At 46.4% G+C, this 20,289-nt stretch overlaps 1 protein-coding gene across 1 annotated transcript; it reads right to left on the minus strand.

Moving 5' to 3' along the window:
- Positions 1-995: 995 nt before the first annotated feature.
- Positions 996-18,017, minus strand: QDPR (quinoid dihydropteridine reductase). The gene is made up of 7 exons (XM_045881427.3): positions 17,834-18,017; positions 15,592-15,684; positions 11,315-11,411; positions 8,977-9,117; positions 5,266-5,374; positions 3,991-4,074; positions 996-1,683 (listed from the first exon to the last, which is right to left on the minus strand). Exons 1-7 carry the CDS (start codon positions 17,930-17,932, stop codon positions 1,578-1,580), a joined length of 729 nt encoding a protein of 242 aa, XP_045737383.1. The 5' UTR covers positions 17,933-18,017; the 3' UTR covers positions 996-1,577.
- Positions 18,018-20,289: the final 2,272 nt, after the last annotated feature.

Below are 20,289 nucleotides of genomic sequence, written 5' to 3' on the forward strand. Positions count from 1 at the left end.
TGCTAATAACCCTTATTCTGGGAAAGACCCCCATTTTGGATTCTTCTATGTAGTTAAGGGAGGGGCAAAAATTTCTCTTGAGAGGTTTCTCAGGGTGGCCTGCCCTTGGCCGCTACAAGGTATGGTGTCAAGGATCAGAAAATCTCCTCAAACAGTTAAATGCAGAATTGCCAAATGGCCAAGCAGCCCCACCCTATCCAAAAGAACTGAGAACAGGGACCACATGAATGCTCACAGGAGCCAAAAGGCAGAAATCATCCACATTATCTGTCAACGCATGAGTGGATAAACTAATTGTAGTGGACACGAACAAGGAAACACTGTTCAGCCACAAAAAGGAACGAAGTACGGATACCTGCTCCTTCATGGGTGAGCCTGGAAAACATGCGGAGTGAGAAGCCAGGCACCAAAGTCTGCACGTTGCAGGATTCCACTCACATGAAATATCCAGAACAGGTCATTTCATAGAGATCGGAAGCAGATTCACAGTCGCCAGGGCCTGGAGGCACAGGAAATGCGAAGTAACTGTTCGGTGGGGATGGGGTTCAATTTTGGGTAATGAGCGTATTTTGGAACTAGACAGCAGCGGTGGTTAAAGAAAACTGTGAGCACACTGAATGCTACTCAATTTTCCACTTTAAAATGCTTGATTTTGTTATTTGAATTTTGCCTCAATAAAAATTGTTTTAAAGAATCAAAAAAGAGGCGCCTGAGTGGCTAAGTCGGTGAAGCATCTGCCTTCGGCTCAGGTCATGATCCCAGGGTCCTGGGATGGAGCCCCGCGCATCGGGCTCCCTGCTCTGCGGGGAGCCTGCTTCTCCCTCGCCCTCTGCCTGCCGCTGCCCCTGCTTGTGCACTCTGTCAAATAAATAAATAAAATATTTTAAAAGAGAGAAAAAACTTATCTCAGGCTTTGAGTCCACCCCCTTCCCGTGATTGCTGTGCATTCATCTATGACTGTATTTAAGACGCGGCTGATTAAAGAAGACAACACAATGAATGAAGTGCATTTATTGGGAAGATAAACTCCAAACGACCACAAGTAGTTCTGCTGCACTTTTGGCAACTGCACAGGAAAAAGGTATCTTAACGGAGTCCACGGGATTTCACTTACATCACAAAAGGAGTTTTAAGGCAGTTCAATTCAAGGCTGCAAAAATGATGTCCACAACATAAACATCACATTCAATGGTAACTCGGGCCCCCCAAACATCCCCAGTATCAACAAATCTCTGAACTAGTCAGGTCAACAGCCACTGTCCAGGACAGAGAATCCGAGTCTCAAATGCAGTTCGAGACGACACAGACACAAGAGGCGCCCATTGGATACCTCCTCCTAAACTTTCATAGTGAACACAGACTGATGGTGCCATCTGCAGGCCTCTGCCCTCATACATCTTTATTTCCCATCAACATTTTACACCGACCGAGGAGAACAAATGCACATTAGGAGAGAGGAAAAACAGGACTCACTATCTCGTACCACAAACAGGATTACAGAAAAAACAGGGCCGGACACAGCCACACTGAGATAGACGACTTGTCTGGCAGGTCCCGAACAGGCACTGAGATGAAGCTTAAAAATATGCTGGGGTAAGCTCCGTCTTTCCCTCTGTGGTTACCACCTGGATCAGGCTCCCTGAGCTCGGTCGGTTTTTCCCTGTGATCCAGTCATGGAAGGTTCTAGAACAAAGAAGATCAGCTTTATGTTTTCAAAGCAAAAATCCGGACACGTGCTTCCATTCATTCACATCAGTGGCTGGAGGGAGAGGAGATCATCAGCAGCTATGGAAAAAGCCAGAGAGACACACACCCAGGTCCCCGGGATCTCAGTACTCATTCGAATTCCCAAGTGGCAGGATTTGGCAAGATTTTAACTTTAGTATTTGTATGTTTCTTCATTGTTGGAATCCTTTATAACATAGCAGTATGATTTTAAGTGACTAAGACTTTAATTAACTCTTAATTATCTTTTAGTTAATTCTAAGAGATAAACATGTGCACAATACTTTATACATTGCTTTATTACTTTCCTAGAAATTTAAAAGAAATTCATTTTTTTTCTTTTTTAATAAGTAAACATAAATGGAACACCCACAGCAATGGAAAAAGATACCAAAAAACAGACTATTAGAATAAAATATGTCAAATGCAGGAATGGGGGGCATTAATTAGGGAACCCTGCTTGGGGGACTTGGAAAGACCTCCTCTAAGAAGACAGAAATTAAAAAGGACACCACAAATTTACAAGGTAGAACAAGTAGCTGATAATTTTTCAAACAAAACATTTACATTTGAGTACATGTTCTCCCTCGACAATCCACCAGCTAGGACTCTGCACCTTCATTAACTGGGAAGCACGCAAGAGATCCTGGGATATTCTTCAGTGCTGATCAGTAACCTGCTAGACCAGAGCTGATGTTTAATGTCAAGTCATTCGAAGGCCCACTCTTGACAGCTGAACAAGCCGAGGGCAGTAATTACATGGGCCCAAAGACCAAAGCACTGCTGAAACTCCCTGAAATACCATCTATGACCCTTCTCTGGGGCCAGGCAGGGCTTAGGGAAGGCTCTGAAGGAGACCAGTTGAGGCTGGATGTGTCGGGGCCCGTGTGTTACGTATGCATGTTTCAAACTATCTTACTTCTTCATCTTCCTCAGCGGTCTGCAGTAGACGAGGGAGAACACTCAAAGCACAATTTATGCCCATCTGCCAGGTGAGTTTCCAAATCCCACAAGTGGTGTCATGATTTCTGGAACAAAGGATGGCTATCCCAGCCACTCTCTGTGGATCTATGGCTTGGCCCTAATTCAGACACATGACCCCAGGTGTTCCATCTAGAACCTGGGTCATGGATGATGTTGGGAAGGATTGGCTTTTAAAAAAGAAACTTTAAGGCAAAACCCAATTCACACGTTGGGAGGCAGAAAGAACTACAGGCCTCGTTAAGACCACAGGCTCTGCAACCACACTACCTGCCTCAAATCTTGGCTCTGCTACGTGATCTTAGGCATGTTCCTTAGCCCTCCTGCCCCCATGCCTCCAAGTCCCCAAACCTTAAATAAAGATGACAGCACCCCCCCCCCCACTGACTTGCTATGAACATTACATAAGGTAACAGTCAAGTGTTTAAAATAGTGCCTGGCACATAACAAGGGCTACCTAAAACTAGTTCCAAACATCATACAAAGTCCCCGCTATCTCTCGATTGAGTTCAAATGAGATGTAACCTTGGGCCAGAAGCACATTCCAAACTTGGCACATGCAGGCGCTGGGGGGGAAGGTCAGCCCCAGCTTGGTGAGGGCAGGGACTGCACCTTATTCGTGTCCCTGTCCCAGGGCCCAGCACAGCACCTGGCCCACAGTGGGTGCTCGGGGAGTACGTGCCTACTACACAGAGGGCTTAGGGACTTGAGATCTAGACACACTCAACAGAGTGAGAATGCTCATTCTCTGTCCGTGATCTTCAAATGCCACCCATATTCACAAAGGGGTGAATGAGATTTGGGGAACAAAGGACACTTTCTGTAGGCCCGTGGCTCAGCGCTAAATCAGACACGGGAGCCCAGATGAAGTGCTGTAGATCAGCATCTTACCCCCACACCGCTGCTCCTTGTTAGCAGAGACAACGACATTAACAGGAGCGCAGGTTTACGGAGCACTTACTGCATGGGTCAGACATTGTGCCAAGCCAAGCGTTTCCACATGTAATCCCCCTAACAATTATGAAGGACCCCATTATACAGACGGGGCAACTGAGGCCTGGAGCAGTGAGACAACATGCTCAGGCTGGTCAGCTTCAGATTCAGACGTCAGCACTTATCAAGGCCTCTCTGAGATTCACACTGATGTGGGACACCCCCTCGGGGGCCTGGTGGCCTCACAGAGCCACGCGTTAGCTAAGAGAACACGGCTTGTCCCCTGGTCTGTAAAAGGCGGACAACTGAGGCAGGCAGGTGCCAATATTATGACATCATGTCAATACTCACTCGACCAGGAACTCCAAGGGCGTCCAGGAACTGAAGTCGGCCTCGGGCATGAATTTTCTGTTCATCGGGGTATCCAGGGTCACCCTGCGGGGCACAGACACAGGCTTGTCATGTGTCCCTGCTGGCTCTCAGAATTACAGCTGCCCCATCCTCCTCGGCCAGGAAAACGCACCAAGAGCCTCCAGCCCCAGGGTGGCCGCATGTACACGGACAGGGCGATCCCGTGAGGATGGTCAGAGGGAAGCCAGGGAGCCCTCCACACTTACAGACAGCATGTCCGAGCCTAACTCAGGGAGCTGCTTCATGACTTACCCTTCAGGAAGACAGGAACAAAATGAAAGAGCCTTTTTTTAAAACACAGTCCTGCCTTTTCTTAAATACAGTCTCTATGAAGTAAACCGCTGTGCTGTTTACATCTTTATTCGCTCCCTAAATTGTAGCCAACTCACCTCTCAGGATTTTTTTAAGGGTAGTAATAATAATATTCCTTTAAATATGGGGAAAAGACAGTCTCATCCTTCATTTTTGTGGCTGTCTTCTATGAAACCTTATGATTCTCAGCAAGAGAACACAGAATTCAGACAGGTATGACTCTCCCAAGAACATTCAGGCCTTGGGAATCATTCAAAACAGCTGGCGGAGCAGGTCACAGACTCGCAGAGGCTCACAAGCGAACGGGAACCGGAAATCCCAGGACCCTCGAAGTCCCAATGTCCGCTTTATAGGACTGCAGGCAAGAGGCAAGCCAGCTCGTGCTGGCATCCTTCCAGCAGGAAGGACCTCTACCTCCAAAGCAGCTGCCTTGCCAGGGACAGCCGACTAGGGATCTACCTCCTGGTCACAAATAGGAGCGTCTCCCAGTTTCTCCCAGTCTCCTCAGATCCCGTCCCCCCACCACAGACACACACACACACACACACTAAACACAATCTCTCTTCCACTGGCCTTATAATGAGTTGAAAGAATTAAACCTATTACAATAAAATGTGTAGGCTACTTTTAATAAGGAGGGACAGAGGGATGGAGAGAGGGAAGGAAAAAAAAAAAAAAACAGAAAGAAAGAGGCCAGACAGACAGACCCACCCATCAGCCAGTCAACCATTCTGGACAGCCTGGGGATACTCCCAACTTCTGAAGAAGCATCTTCAGGGCCTCTGGCGAATTCTAGAAGCCAAGATGACAGCACACACAAGTCCCCAGCGGAAAGCTACTCAGATGTTAACTGTGGGCAGTGGGGCAGAGATGGGCAGGTAACGGGAAGGCCCCAGCACTTACGGGAGCACGGCGATGGCCGCGGAGCTGGAAGGCATGCCACTGTTCTTCCCGGCGAGGCTCTGGCAGAGCTGATGAACCGCGCCCTTGGCCATGCCGTAGCCGATCATCCCTGGGAAAAGGGGGAGAAAACAGTTCAGTGACCAGTGGCCGCCACAGTAGTCCAGACACCACCACGCCAGTCTGGGAGGAAAGGAAGGAATGGACACCTTTAGAGAGAAAATGCACCTGTTATTCACCCCGCAGTTCACATTTATCCTAAAAACCATGAGGCCAATCTTATTTTTACCACTGAGCAAACCGAGGCACGGACAGGGTACGTAAGGAGCCACCCGGGCTCACAAACGGACTTGCACCAAGGTTAAAGGCCAGGCGAGAGCTGCATCTAAACCCTCAGATCAATAAATGCTCGTGGGCAAGATGAAGTGGTCATCTGGAGTGTAGGCTGCCCAAGTTCAAATCCCAGCTCTTCTGCTCACCACTCAAGAAATTGCAGGCAAATTTTCAAAACCTTTCTAATCCTGTTACCGCAACGGGAAAATGGGGAGAAAGTACTTAACTGTGGGTTCGGCACAGGATAGGCACTCAGTACATACTTCCCGTCAAATTAACAGAAGTAACGTGCCCTGGAGTGCCACTCGCTGTTTATAAAGTATAGCAGTTGAACAACTTTCACGTAAGGATACACACCACCTATTACTCTTCCTTTCCTCCCACCAGTCAGCAAATATTTGCTGACTGAAGCAAGGCATGCCTTTTACTCAGACAGGTTTCCATTTGTCCCACGGACAGGTGGCAGGAACCCAGTCTCTCTCCCCCACAGCACCCAGCTGTGGATTCTCACTAACCAACAACAAAGAAGCAAGGTTAGTTGCTGTAAATGCCTCTCCTCCTTCAGAAAACCACTGTTTCTTTTGGAGATCAGCAGCCTCCTTAGAAAACCCCAGCACACATGCTGTTGAAGGTGTAACAGATGAGGAGACACCGAAGGCCCAGGGGAGGTGGGGACCACAGCCCAGCTGTGGAAGCAATCACTGAACTCTCCAATAGCAACCTTGAATTGCAAAAGAGGGTCAACGTCTCAAAGAGTTATTTAGAAGCACAAGAAGATTTCACCATCTCTGGCTTCTCGGTCTAATCGGGGGAAGGAAGCCAACAGTGATATAAAGATCTAACAAACTCTGCATGATTAAAATTAACCAGCGCACGAATCTTATGCAGGCAACCCCAGGCCCCAGCAGACATCTAGGGCCCCCTCCTCATTCCACTCAACACAATGAAGAAAGAAACAAGCAACCAGCAACAAGCTACCAGGGACCCTAATGACTTAATTCCACAGGATTCTACACAATGTGGATAAGGGGATCATTTGCAAGATGCGAAAAAATGTATTCAAAAGATACTTTCAATTATTAAAATGATCAGTGTAGTCCCTAAAGACTAATTTCCAAACACAGTACAGATCCCTAAATGGTAAACAAGTAATCACCTTCCTTCTGATAGTTTATCCACCAGGAGACGGTCTACAAATACAAGTTTGGACATGGGGTGGGAGGGGGCGGGGTTTCCTGAGTACTTTTCCAAGAGAAAACTTTCCAGTTTTGAACAACCGTTCTTGTGCTTGAAGGACCGACCACTAAGCCCGTTTGTCATTTACTTTTGGATTATACATAGATCTCCCCAGATCACTCTGGGATCTGAATCAAAGTTAAAAGACTTCATGACTCAAATAAATTTAACAACATCTAACTAAGAACTTAAAAGATGAGCAAGCTTATTAATACATGAAGCAGAAATAGCTGGGCTTTTAAAGTCAGTCTGGAATATATAATAATAAAAGTTCACACTGAATACTGACTCTATTGTATCTTTCTAAGCCATTTACATCCACTAAGATATTTACAAGTCACAACCACCATATAGAGGAGGTACTATTATTTATCCCCATTTTACAGATGACAAAACTGAGGCCCAGAGAGGTTAAATAATTTGCCAAGTATCACACAAGAAGTGGCCAAACCACAACAGAAAACCAACCAGTGTGGTTCCAGAACTTGCAGTCTTAACCAGTATCCACAACTATAACTAAAAAAGATACTTAAAAGCCAAAATAAAGGAAGAGACTGTTTTGCCCTTTAGAAAAATCAAGTCTTTTGGTCACAGGGTTTTCTTTTTTAAATGGCAAGCTATTTACTCATTTCTCTACTCACTTGCTAGTGCCTCTGCTCTATGTCACCTTTAATAAAAATCAGATCTCAACCAAACTAACACCTAACATTTACCCAGCTGTAACTGCTGCAAGAGCCATGGACGTATAAGATCACATGCTCCAAGACACCTAATAAGAAAACGAGTGGCAAGAAATTGTTAATTTGTAAGAGCCTCACACTTTAGTGACTACACTAAAATTGAAAAAGGTGCTCAAGGTCTCTACCACTTACTAAAAGCCCCCTCCCCAAAACAACCACCCTTCCTTTTTTTAAGAGCTTACTTAGGTAGCGGAAGTAGACACTTTCTGCATCCCTGTGCTGTCCCCCACCCCACTTAAATTTCATCAGCCTTATCCCAAAGGTATGCATTGAATTGTACCCCCAAAATTCACGTGTTGGAGTCCTAACCTGAGCTACCTCAGAATGTGATTGTATTTGGAGACAAGGTCTTTAATGGGGTCATGAAATTAAAATGAGGTCTTTAGGCCCTAAAGCAATCTGACTCGTGTCCTTACAAGAAGAGGGGATCAGGACACAGACCCACACAGAGGGAAGACCATGAGAGGACACAGGGAGCAGACGCCAACTGCAAGCCACGGAGAGAGGCCTCAGAAGACACCACCCTGCTGCACCTCCATCTCAAGCTTTCCGGCCCCTAGGATCTGTGAGAAAATAACTTTCTGTGTTTAGCCCCCGAGGCCACGGTCTGTTGTCACGGCAGCCCCAGGAAACACGGACGGAGTAAAAATGTCAAGGAAAACCCGCACCTGTGTGATGCAGGAGAACAAGCATGCAATTTAGAAATGATCAGGGTTTTGGCTCAAAGTAAATCTACAGCTCACTGGCAACATCACGACCAGTTACTTCCCCTAAGTTCTAGTCCGCTTCCCTGTAAATGGAAAAGGTAAGAACCATCCACCTCAGGAGTAAATGAGAATATACGCCAAAGGAAAAGAGTGTCTCTAAGAGGGCTCGGCCCGCACTGGGCACTTTCTACACGTCCGTGCCTCCAAGCCTCACAGCTACACTTCGGGGGAGGCGTTACAGTCACTCACAACAGCAGAATTTGGTCAAAGCCCCTCAGCTCAGGTGAAGAATCCACAGCTAGCTTCCCTTACTCTACAGCCCCCACCGTTTCCAGAGGCTGAGCGGCTTCCCAGGGGCACACAGACACCGTACGATGACGATAAAACTTGTTTATTAACTGATTAATATTTAGCTCAGCACCAAACATTCCCTGGGTGGATCCCAGATAAAGGAAGCGGGTGGGAGTGCCAGATTACAGGACTCTGTCCCCACCACCAGCATGAAGACAGTGCACACAGAAGGGTCAGGAGTCCTTCCCCTAAAAAGAGCCAGACCTCAAGGAAGCAAACTCCACCCAGCTGTACAGCGTCTTGGAGGGTGAAGGGCTCCCAGGTCCCTGACCTCAGAGAATCACCCAGCAGCCCAGGGGGGCAAGGGTGAGCGCTCCCATTTCACAGACTGGGAAATGAAGGCCTACCAGGAGTCCCGTCAAGAGCGGCCTTGGCACCAGCCAAGGTCAGGAGGCCTCCTTCCTTGAGGTGCTTGGTGGCCAGGTGGCTGGAGATGGTCGACGTCCACATGCTTTGCTTCCACATCAGGTCACAGTTTTTAAAGAGAGCTGTGCAGAGAAAGAACAACTCGTGAGCTCAGCATTTGCAGGGAAGACACTGGAAGGTGAGCTCCAGTCATGGCATCCGAGGAAGCCCAGACAGCCACCCCTACCCTCCCAGTCCCTGGTTACAAGGTCCAGTCCAAACAGTACAGGGCCGTGGTCAGAGAGACTCAGGTTCAAATCCGGACCATGCGCTGACCTGAGTCTCAGCTTCCTCACCTGTTAACAAATACACCAGACTGGCTCTAACTCAAAAATTGTTCTACTTTATGAAGGGCATGAGACTCGGAATAAGAACCCATATGTCTAGTCAGGTTTTACCTGGGATAAAAATGTGAGGGACTAGTACTGCATGGACATAAAGAGGGATTTTATAGAGCTACATTTTGAATGGCTGAAAGTTTAACGCCAGCTTTAAAGACTTTTTAAAAGAAAGCTGATATAACAACCATTTCATGCTTATTTTTCACCCTCTAGCCTTGCCTGAGACGTGGTGGGGAATAAGCGCTAATGTATATCACATCACCGGCTGGGCAAGACACCCATAATCCAGACAGAAAGGCCTCCTGATACAGGTGGACGGGCATTCAGGAGGTGATAACCAAGTTACGGCATTTCCCGGCTACCAAGGACTAGACCAAAAAAAAAATTCATCAATTCTTATTCCCAAAACACACAAAAGGCCATCAGGGTGTTTTGCCAATCTGATCACCCCACAAAATACCAACTTTACGTGTAACTGATTTCACAGAGAATCAATTCCTTTTTATATAGCTTTGACTGATCAACACAGAAGGAATGACAGAATTTAAAAACCACAGGCTCAGGCAGAGATTATCAATGGAGGCTTAAAATCATTAGGTTTGGGGAATTTGAGACCCTCAAGGTGCTTAGAAATAGGACATTCACACACAGTGCCAAAGTAGCATCCCACAATCACTTACTAATTACAAACAGAAAAACGTACCTTCACAATGAAGGTCTGTCACCACCACCTTAATTAACCAAGCACCCAACTTGTCATCATTGTGGATGGGTACGGTGATCTGACACTGTTAAGTATCCCAACATAATGTCACATGAAGCACATATGCCTCAGGAAGAACGCTTACCTCCAAAATACTTAACCCGAATCTAAGTAAGTCTCTCGATCTAAATTCTAGTTCACAGGAAATACCACAGACAAGGGAACAAGGTACATGATGCTTTAAAGAAAGCAGGATAGACAGTCTATGGGAAAAGTACCCTGAATTCACCAAGTCTATCACAGAAAAAAAAAAAAAAATTCTAGATTAAGAGACTAAAAATAACAAAATGCAATGCATAAACCCTGACTGGAATATTTAGGTGGGAAAAAAATAAACAATGATACAAGATTTGGAATAAATTGGGGAATTCAAATAGAGTCTATCATTAATCTTATAGAATTATTATTAATTTTCTTAGATATGGTAATGGTATTATGAGAATATAGGAGAATGGGTTGACTCCCTGAGGATACATTACGAAGAACGGCGAAATGTCAACTTACTTGCAAATGATTAACAAAAAAATACACACGCAGGATACCCACGCACCAGAAAGCAAGAGAGCGCGAGTCCAGCAAATGTTAGTTACTGAAACTAGATAGAGGGCACAGGGTGTTCAAGAACTGTTCTTTCAACTTCTCTGTATGCTTGAAAATTTTCATAATGAGTTGAAAAATGTACGCAGCTTTAAGTAACCATTTTTTATTTATTTGAGCGAGAGAGTAAGCGAGAGACAGAACATGAGCGGAGGGGGAGGGGCAGGGAGAGGGAGGAGAGGACTTCCCGCTGAGCAGGGACCCTGAGATCATGACCTGAGCCTAAGGCAGGCACCCAACCAACTGAGCCACCCAGGCGCCCCAGTACTCAGCTTTAATACATCACACATCCCCCAGTTCCCAGTAAGAGGCCCTGAAAGATTAGGGGGGAAACAATGCTGATTTCATTCTTCTTCTATTCTAAACTTCAAACTCAACGTCCCTCTCCCCTAACCCCATTTATGGGACGTTTTTCCTTCATCTGTCACATGGGAGGTTAATCCCTACCTCACAGAGCTACGGCAAAGATTCTAGGCGAAATACAGAAAACATCTGGCCTGGCACACAGGATGGACCCAGTCCGTGCCGGCTGGACAAAGAGCAGAGTGGAATGATTGATTAACGCAGGAAAGGACTCACACTTGGATTTGGCATTGCCCCCAGCCCAGCCTCCGGCCACACAGAGGATGGCGTCCACCTTCTCTTCACCTAAGAGCTTTCCGACCTCAGCAGTCACCTTAAACGAAAGGGACAAAAAGGTGCATAAACCATCACGTAAACCTAACAGGCTAACATCTTTAGACACCTCTGTTTATTTCTCACATCGTTTTGAAGTCAGTTAACAGCACCTGGCAATTAACACTTTGAAAAATTAGATGCAGGACCAATCTACAACAAGCATTTTGGATAGAGAAGCCCCAACTACATTTCAATCTGATTTTTATAAAGCAATCTAGAGTCTTCTTTGGAACATCCTGAAGGGTTGGGACATAAGCATGCCTGGAATAAAACAATTAGTAAAGAAAAGTAGGAGAAGGCTTTAAAAAAATTCACCGAGAGCTTCACTGCCCATAGCTAACCTGTTGGTATATTTCTTTCCAGACTTTCTTCATGCATCACAGAATCATAATTTGAGATAATCAATTCTTTTCTCCCCTCAATACAAAAATCCCTTTAAGTACAACTCCAAATCAAAATGCCAATGAGAAATTTATTTTTTAAAAAGAACAATAAAAAATAATCAACTACACTTCAATTAAAAAAATAGTCAATGGCAAAATGTTGGTAAATACAGATACGTGGTGTTCATTTATCTCTCTACTTCTGTTTGAAATTTTTAAGTGTTGAAAATATACACATGTCCTTTTGTTACAATTTATTAAAACAAAAATCTGGCAAGACAGGCAATTCTAGCCATCGACCATGGCCCTTTCACACTTCTCCAGAATGGCTGAGATGACTTGACCCAAGACCCAAGACCCTGTATCTTTGCCAGAAGCAACATTCCTGTCCCCCACCTCTTTCCCCAACAATCTCTGAGGCCTCTCATCACTCCCTCCAAGAGAACGCTTGGGCAATGGAAACCAATCTTTCCTCTCCCTACTCCCCATACCTACATCTTTCCTCTTAAGAAATTCCTGAATTTCCCCTGGCCTCTACTCATGAGTATCTCACCTAATCCTGCCTTATGTTGTTGACCTTCCTCCTGTTACCCTGGTGACCAGGCTACCCCTGCCCCTCATTCTTAACCCAAGTCCTGTTACCAAGAGCCCAGATCCCAGCTGCCGGAAGTTGGAGATCTCTCAATGTCCATATGTACACACAGCCCTGTGCATGTTCTACTCTTTGGGGAAGCATGCAGCCCGCAAAAACAATACACCTATTTGACTTGTTTTTACAACATCTATACATTTTTAAATTCCTCCCCCTTCAGTTTTGCTCTGTGCCCAATAGTTTTCTACAGACTTAATGCCTTTCAGGGCGCCTTGGTGGCTCAGTCGGTTAAGCCTCCAACTCTTGATTTGGGCTCAAGTCATGATCTCAGGGTTGTGAGATCTAGCCCCATGTGAGATTCTCTCTCTCCCTCTCCCTTTATCTCCTCTCCCTCTCCCTTTATCTCCTCTCCTTCTCCCTTTATCTCCTCTCCCTGCCGCACACCAAAAAAAAAAAAAAAAAAGATTTAATGCCTTTCTCGCATCTTATCTCCTCACTGTCTCTAGTGAATTTCCTGCCTTGGGGGCTCAACTTTACATGTATTAGGATTGATTTTCCTCTTCTGAAGCCTTAAAAACAAAAACCGGATATCATGCTGTTTGTCCAGAAATTCTTAATTGGGTGAGTGGGGGGTTAGGGAGAGTTAAAGGTTTTAAAATCTGAGCTTGAAATAACTAAGGCATCTCTCCATCTTTGTCTTTAAAATGCACTGTCAAGTCTCAGATGGGGACAATTTCAAAAATGCACATGACATCAGAAACCTGCAATTAACCGGAATAGATAAGACAGTGAAGACAGACACAAACACTGATTACAGAGAACCAAATCCAGAAGAGCTGCTGACACCCAAACCCAGGTGCTTCCTTGCATTTAGTTTAGCTATTATTACTTTGTTCACATGGAGCTATGTTGCTGGGAGGCAGCTTAGCACGTAGTCAAGAATGCAGATACCAAACCCCCATTGCCTAGGTTCAAATCCCAACTATACCACCTCCTGCCTGTTTGACCTTGAGCAAATACCAGAGCCTTTCTTGGCTTCAAATTCCTCGTTTCCAGAAGAGAGATCAATCAGAAGCTTTGTTTTGGGAGTGTTACAGAGATTAAGCAAGTTAAAGTGAATAAAGCACTTAGAATGGTGCCTGACACATAACAATGCCTAGTTGGGTTGTATTATTAATCCCATTAAGGCCAACAGGTATCATCAGGTACAGGAATCGTTAGGATCACATCAAGAAAAGTAAGAACAACAAAAATCTATATTCTGGAGTAAGTCAGCTGGCTTTTTATATTCTAACCTCTGTCAAATTGATGCTTTAGAAAGAGCAAATGAGCAGCTCAGTTTGGGTTATTTTTTTTTTTTAATTTTTAGACTTATACATGTATACATTTGGAGGAATGGATTGGAAGGAAATACTACAAAACATTACATTGTGGGACTAAATATGATTTCCCCTTCTTTTTGTTTTATTTAATTTTCTACATCATACATGTATCAGGTTTTTTTTAAGATTTTATTTATTTATTTGACAGAGAGAGAGAGATACCACAAGCAGGGGGAGCAGAAGGCAGAGGGAGAGGGAGAAGCAGGCTCCCCACTGAGCAGGGAGCCTGATGCGGGGCTCGAGCTCAGGACCCATGACCTGAGCCAAAGGCAGACACTTAACTGACTGAGCCACCCAGGCACCCCCACATATCACTTATTAAAATTTTAAATACTTGTTTAAAAACACAGCTAGGGACCACCAAACAGATTACTAGGGAAAGCATACTAAACAAAGAGCAGACCCTGAGCTTATTAAAGTTGTTAATAAGTCTCTTTCATTTTTTTTTTTCTTTTAAAGATTTTTCCATTTTAGAGAAGGAGAGAGAATCCTCAAGCAGACTCCCCACTGAGCACGGAGCCTGACATGGGGCTCGATCCCAGGACCCAGAGCTCATGACCTGAGCTGAAATCAAGAGTTGGATGCTCAACCAACGAAGCCACCCAGGCGCCCCAATAAGTCTCTTATTAGAAAATCCACGCTCCCTAATCCACCGCCAGCTAGCCTGTTGGCCACGTCACTTAAGTGTCTGAAACTCGGTCTCCCACGCTACAAAATGGGTCTTTCCCCACCTGCCCGCCTGCCTCATTGAGTGCTTACAAACACACCACACGAAGAACGATGTGGAGATTTCCTTGGGAATGTGGGCTGCAGTGACGGCATGACAACCACAGACAGCACAGTCCCCCAAGCAGCTTGCAGGAACGGCTCTTCCGGAAAGATCGGCCCACTTAGGAGCATCTCTGATATTCAAACCAAGATGGCCATCAACTTGCTGACAGTGCTTCCTTCCAGGCAATGACATGATCACGGGGAGAAACAGGGGTATTTCACCATTTACTGACATATTTGTTTGACTTCTGGTTTTACATTAGCATATCATTTTATAATTAAAAATAACCTCTTTATGTTAGTATTCATGCTTTGAACAGGAGAGCCCCACTTTTTAGAATGCATCCTAAATAATCAGAGATTGAAACAAAGATGTTCACCACAGGATTCTTGATAATGGTAAAAAAGAAAAACTGCAAAACCCTTACATGTGCAGGAAGTGGAAACTAAGGAAATTAAAAATCACACGCCGACAGAAAGGAGTTTTTTTAAGTGGTCTGAGGAGTATTTAAGTGCTAAGTTCAAAAAAAAAGCTCACCATAAAATATAAAATACAAGATTATCTCAACTTATAAAACTAAAAACATACAGTATGGATAGGAAAGACAAGAAAACGGGCCAAAACGTGAACAGTGAGCTAACCAGAAATGGATTACGAGTAGTTTATCTTCTTTGCATTTTTTTGTTTTTACTTTTTCCAAATTTCCCTCAATAAGCACAGGGGCGCCTGGGTGGCTCAGATGGTTAAGCGTCTGCCTTCGGCTCAGGTCATGATCCCAGGGTCCTGGGATCGAGCCCCGCATCGAGCTCCCTGCTTGGCGGGGAGCCTGCTTCTCCCTCTCCCACTCCCCCTGCTTGTGTTCCCTCTCTCGCTGTGTCTCTCTCTGTCAAATAAATAAATAAAATCTTTAAAAAAAATAAAATAAATAAGCACAAATGGCTATCATCAATAGAGAATATTAGTTGAAGAAAAAAAAGAACCCATCACCCCCTCCCCAGGGTCTCCCTGCCACAGTGCTTGGGAAGGTGGGGGGCCTTTTCTGGAATTACCTGGTCAGCCTGCTCCGTAAACGAGTCTGTCATTTTAACTACAACACTAGCGTTGGCCTCTTCATTCTCCACCACATCGATGCTGGCAACCCACTGGCATGGAAGAGAAAACAGCTTTGGTCAAGAGACAGTAAGCTGTAATTCCATTAAAGATCCAACCCTGAAATGGGGACAGTGGGGACAGATAAGAGACTTAAAAGAAAACCCACGAGAGAAAGGATCTCACTCCTGCCCTCTCGCCATCCTTACAGGGACATCTGGCTTCACTCAGGTACCTACCCGTTACCGAGCCCCAGCCCAGCCCTTCTGCGTCCAAACACCTCACCTTCCTCCTCCCCTCTCACTGCAAGCCAAACCCTGCACCTCCAGAGAAGCCTAGACCAGGGGTCTGCAAAAATCTTGGTATGTAAAGGGCCAAATATTTTGCTGGTCATGTGGTCTGTGTTGCAAGACTCAGATCTGATACTTTAACCAGCCACAGACAATATAGATAAATGAACGGAGGTGGCTATGTCCCAATAAAACTTCAAGCACTACAACTCCAGAAATGTGAATTTCATGTAATTTTCACATGTCACAAACTAGTATTCTTTTGATTTTTTTTTTTTTTCCCCAACCATTTAAAAAATGTGAAACCATTCTTAGATCTTGGGCTGTACAAAAACTGATGGCAGGCCAGATTCGGCCCTCGGAGGACTACAGTTTCCAGACCCCTGCCCTCCAGCACAGAGGGATGGCTTTGGATCCTCATCCTGCAAACTAGTGCCTTTCTCATGGGGGTTAACAATTAACAGAGTCAGTGTGAACATTAACTGCAAAAAGCTCCTGGCAGAGGTGACATCCAGTTCCAGGGCCCCAAGGTCCACAGGCCCCGGAGATAAATATCTCTACCACAAGCTTTGAAGAACACAGCATTTATTCAAAAACACTCACTACTTCTTTGTCACCAGCCACGGGGGATACAGACACAAAGAAAAGGTTGTATCCCAGCCCCTCCCAGAGCTCCTAGAAATGAAGAGATAGGGCGGGGGAGACAGGTAAATCAGCGTGCCAGATTCTGCCAAGTGCCCCCACCAGGGGAACCCACAGGCTTCACCTCTGGAACGCATGGATACCAAGAGAATCCACTACATTCAAGTTTGGGGAAGAGTAAATGAAATTAAGAGTATGTAGGAATACAGTGCCTAGCTTGCCGCCAGCACTCCTTACATGTTCCCACTCTCACCCCTGCAGACCCTGGAAGACGCCTCAAAACAGTCTTCCCAAGTTCAGAGTAGGAAGCCAGTGGTGTGCTTAGAATCCCTTAGAAGTCCTATAGCCAGGTTCTGAACCAGAAGGAAACCCTCTCTCCCTGGTTCCTGGGCACCCTGGGTACTAACTAAACCCCTCAGGGGAAGTTCCCCAGAGCTTCCGGCACATTTTGTGCTGGGACAGATGCAGCTGAGAAGACACAGGGCGGAGTCTCCACCAGGAACGAGCTGAGCCCCGCCTGGTGGCTGGGGTCAGGGACTCTGACCACGTGTCAGTTCCACTCCTACTTGCCCCCTGCAGGGAGCAATACCTGATTATGCAAAGTAGTTGTAATTGTCTTTGCAAAACGAAGAAGCCACCAGCATTTGCGGGGCTGAGCCTTCAAAATATCAGGTCCGAGGCTGGCTGAAGGAACGGGCTAATTATAGTAATACTAATAGCTAACATTTCAACAGCTTTTACCACGAGTCCAATACTTGACAACCACACCAATGATCCCATTCAATCCGCATAATCCCCTAAGGGGTAAATACTAACATTATTCCCATTCTACAGATGGGAAACTGAGGTTCGAGGGCGTTAAGCAGTAAGTTCACGATTACAGAACTAGTAACCCACGCCAGGCAGCCAAATTCCAGAGCCTGCTGCTCACTGTCTCTCCCTGTCCCCTCAAGCCCGCTCCCCTTCAGTCCCCTCTGGAATTCTCCCCGGAGCCCTACCCGACTTTCTAGGCCTGGCAGACACGGAGCGAACAGCCCCATGCCTCACCTCCTTGCAGAGCACAGGCCCGGCACGTAGGGCGCGGCTTGGGCACGCACTCGTAGCCAGGAACGTAAACCTGTGCATGCTCGTGCAAGCACTCCCGTCTGGGGGTGCGCAGGGGCCCCGGCTTTATCCAGTCGGCCCTCCCGAGCTGCGCGGGTAGGCCCCTCTGCTCCCCAGTCACCAGCGTTCCCGACCGCCCCAGCCCGCGGAGACCCGGCCGAATTACCCAGTTGCGGGCCCGGAACGCCTGCACGCATCGCGAGCCCAGCGCGCCCCTGCCGCCGTACACCAGCACCCGGCGCGCCTCGCCCGCTGCCGCCGCCATCCTGCTCGTCCCGCCCGGCTCGCGAAGCTCCGACTGCGCCGAGCGCGACCGCGGCGCCCCGGATCGCCCGGCCCCGCCCCGGCCAAGAGGGACCGCGCGGCCGCTGATCCCGCGTGAATCTCGCGCGGGGCCCGCTGCTGCCGCCTAGCGCGCGGCCACGCTGGGCGAGCACCGACTCCCTGCAGGTGCACCCGCAGAGCCCCGCGGCCCGCGGGCCTGCGGGTGCCGGGCACCCGGGGCGTGCAGGGCGCGGGGCTGAGGGTGGGGAGGGTGGAAAGCAGATGTGCGCTCACGATGCTGAGAGTCCACTGGGGAGACAGCACAAACCACGTATATATCTTACCTTTAAGTAAGCGTGCAGGCTCTGCAGCTCGACTGCCTGGCTTCCCTGTTGAACAGCTGGGTGGCCCTAAGCAATTCGCTGAACTGCTCTGTGCCTCAGTCTCCCCTCGGTAAAATGGGAATACTAATGGTCTGTCCTCCTAGGGTTTTGGAAAGGATTGTAAAAAATAATACTAGAGTATTAGACTACATACTGTGTGGCCAGAGGTAGGGCCTCAATAAATGCAGATTGAGCATTATTAATATTATTATTTTCGTCACTACTTCTGTTACAGTCACTGCACTTCTTAGAGAGTGTGAGTTTACAAGAAAAAAAATGCCAGGCTCTGTTAGGAGGGGCAGTGGGGGGCGCCTGGGTGGCTCGGTTGGTTGGGCGACTGCTTTCGGCTCAGGTCATGATCCTGGAGTCCCGGAATCGAGTCCCGCATCGGGCTCCCTGCTCGGCGGGGAGTCTGCTTCTCCCTCTGGCCCTCCCCCTCTCATGTGCTCTCTCTCATTCTCTCTCTCAAATAAATAAATAAAATCTTAAAAAAAAAAAAAAAAAGGAGGGGCAGTGGGTACCATTTGGTGGGGCTTAACTGTGGACCTTTAACATTCTGGACAAAGGGGGTCTTACATACAGTCACAGAGGTCCAAAAACATTATTATAGGACTTACATTTGAACTGTGTCTCTTCCAGACCAAAGGCCTGTTGTGCCATATGGAGTCATATTTTTTAGAACTCCTGTAATAGGGGAAGAATGAAGCGGCGGAAATCGGAGCGGTAGATGAACCATGAGAGACGATGGACTCTGAAAAACAAACAGGGTTCTAGAGGGGAGGGGGGTGGGAGGATGGGTTAGCCTGGTGGTGGGTATTGAGGAGGGCACATTCTGCATGGAGCACTGGGTGTTATGCACAAACAATGAATCATGGAACATTTCATCTAAAACTAATGATGTAATGTATGGGATTAACATAAGAATAAAAAAAAATTAAAAAAAAAAAAAACTCCTGTAATAATTTTCGTGGGTGTTTTGTTGTTGTTGTTGTTGTTGTTTTAAAAGCATTAATTTGTAAAGTGTTAAACATTTAAAATACAGTATACTGCAATTTTTGCATCACTGTTTTGGCAATATTATACATGTTTGTGTCCCCCTCCACCCAAACGCAGTGTGGCGTCCATGTAGCAGACACAAAGATGTTTGCTCAATACATGTGTGCCAGACAAGGCAGACAAAAATACGTTCCTGGAGAACAGGATGTCACCCGCAACACAATTAATTATGAGAAGCGTCATTACCAGGAACAGAATTGCTAGAAGACTGGATGAGGAGGTCAACACCATTTTTGGTGCCCTCTGTATGCCATAATCTGCGTGTGCTATTTCATTTTACTTTGTACAATAATCCCATGACAGATTAGGAAACTGAGGCACAAGAGTCTCAAGTACTTGCCCAGAGGAGTAGGAATTTGAACCCAGGTCTTCAGGAGAGTTCTACTTAACCACATTTCCATTCAGCATCTCAAGGGCTTGTTGGGAATCATTTGTTTCCCATTATTTTTCTAAAATAATCGTTCTAAAAATAATTGCTTAATCCCTAAAACACAATAGTTGACATTGGTCCATCATCTGAGGCAGAAATACGATGCAAAGGTATTGCGCAGGTCCAAAGCATACTTAACATTACTGTAAGACCATTATTGGTCTTTTATTAATGTGCCAACTCCTCTTCTCAGCCTTTTGTTATGTCTTCATTACCAGAAAAACATTTGCTATTTCAGGGTCACTGTGATGAAGATGAGCTGCTGTATTTCAAAGACCTGAACTCCAGCCCAAGCCCTGCATCCAGTTTTCTCATGAGAGGGGTCATTAGGATAGAACATCCCTTGCCTACCACAAAGCCTTGCTGCAGCGGGGGGGGGGGGGGGGGGGGGGGGGGGGGGCGGAGCAAGCATATGGTAAAAGCCTTTTGTACCAGGAAAAGCTCTACACAAGCTTCAGGGACACTCTTGTTTATTTTCAGAAGTGAACC

This window comes from Mirounga angustirostris, unplaced genomic scaffold (assembly GCF_029215605.1).
Source record: "Mirounga angustirostris isolate CCGP_5_RB_7025 unplaced genomic scaffold, mMirAng1.0.hap1 SCAF_2, whole genome shotgun sequence".
Classification (NCBI taxonomy): Eukaryota; Metazoa; Chordata; class Mammalia; order Carnivora; family Phocidae; genus Mirounga; species Mirounga angustirostris.

Bases quoted from the DNA above. Each gene is read 5' to 3' on its own strand.
- QDPR (XM_045881427.3), bottom strand. From the start codon at position 17,932: ATGGCGGCGGCAGCGGGCGAGGCGCGCCGGGTGCTGGTGTACGGCGGC. The intron at 5,375-8,976 runs GTAGGCCTTCAT...CCCTTTTCCCAG, and splicing joins CGCTCTTGACGGGACTCCTG to GGATGATCGGCTACGGCATG. The intron at 4,075-5,265 runs GTAAGTGCTGGG...TGTGCCCCGCAG, and splicing joins GCGGCCATCGCCGTGCTCCC to GGTGACCCTGGATACCCCGA.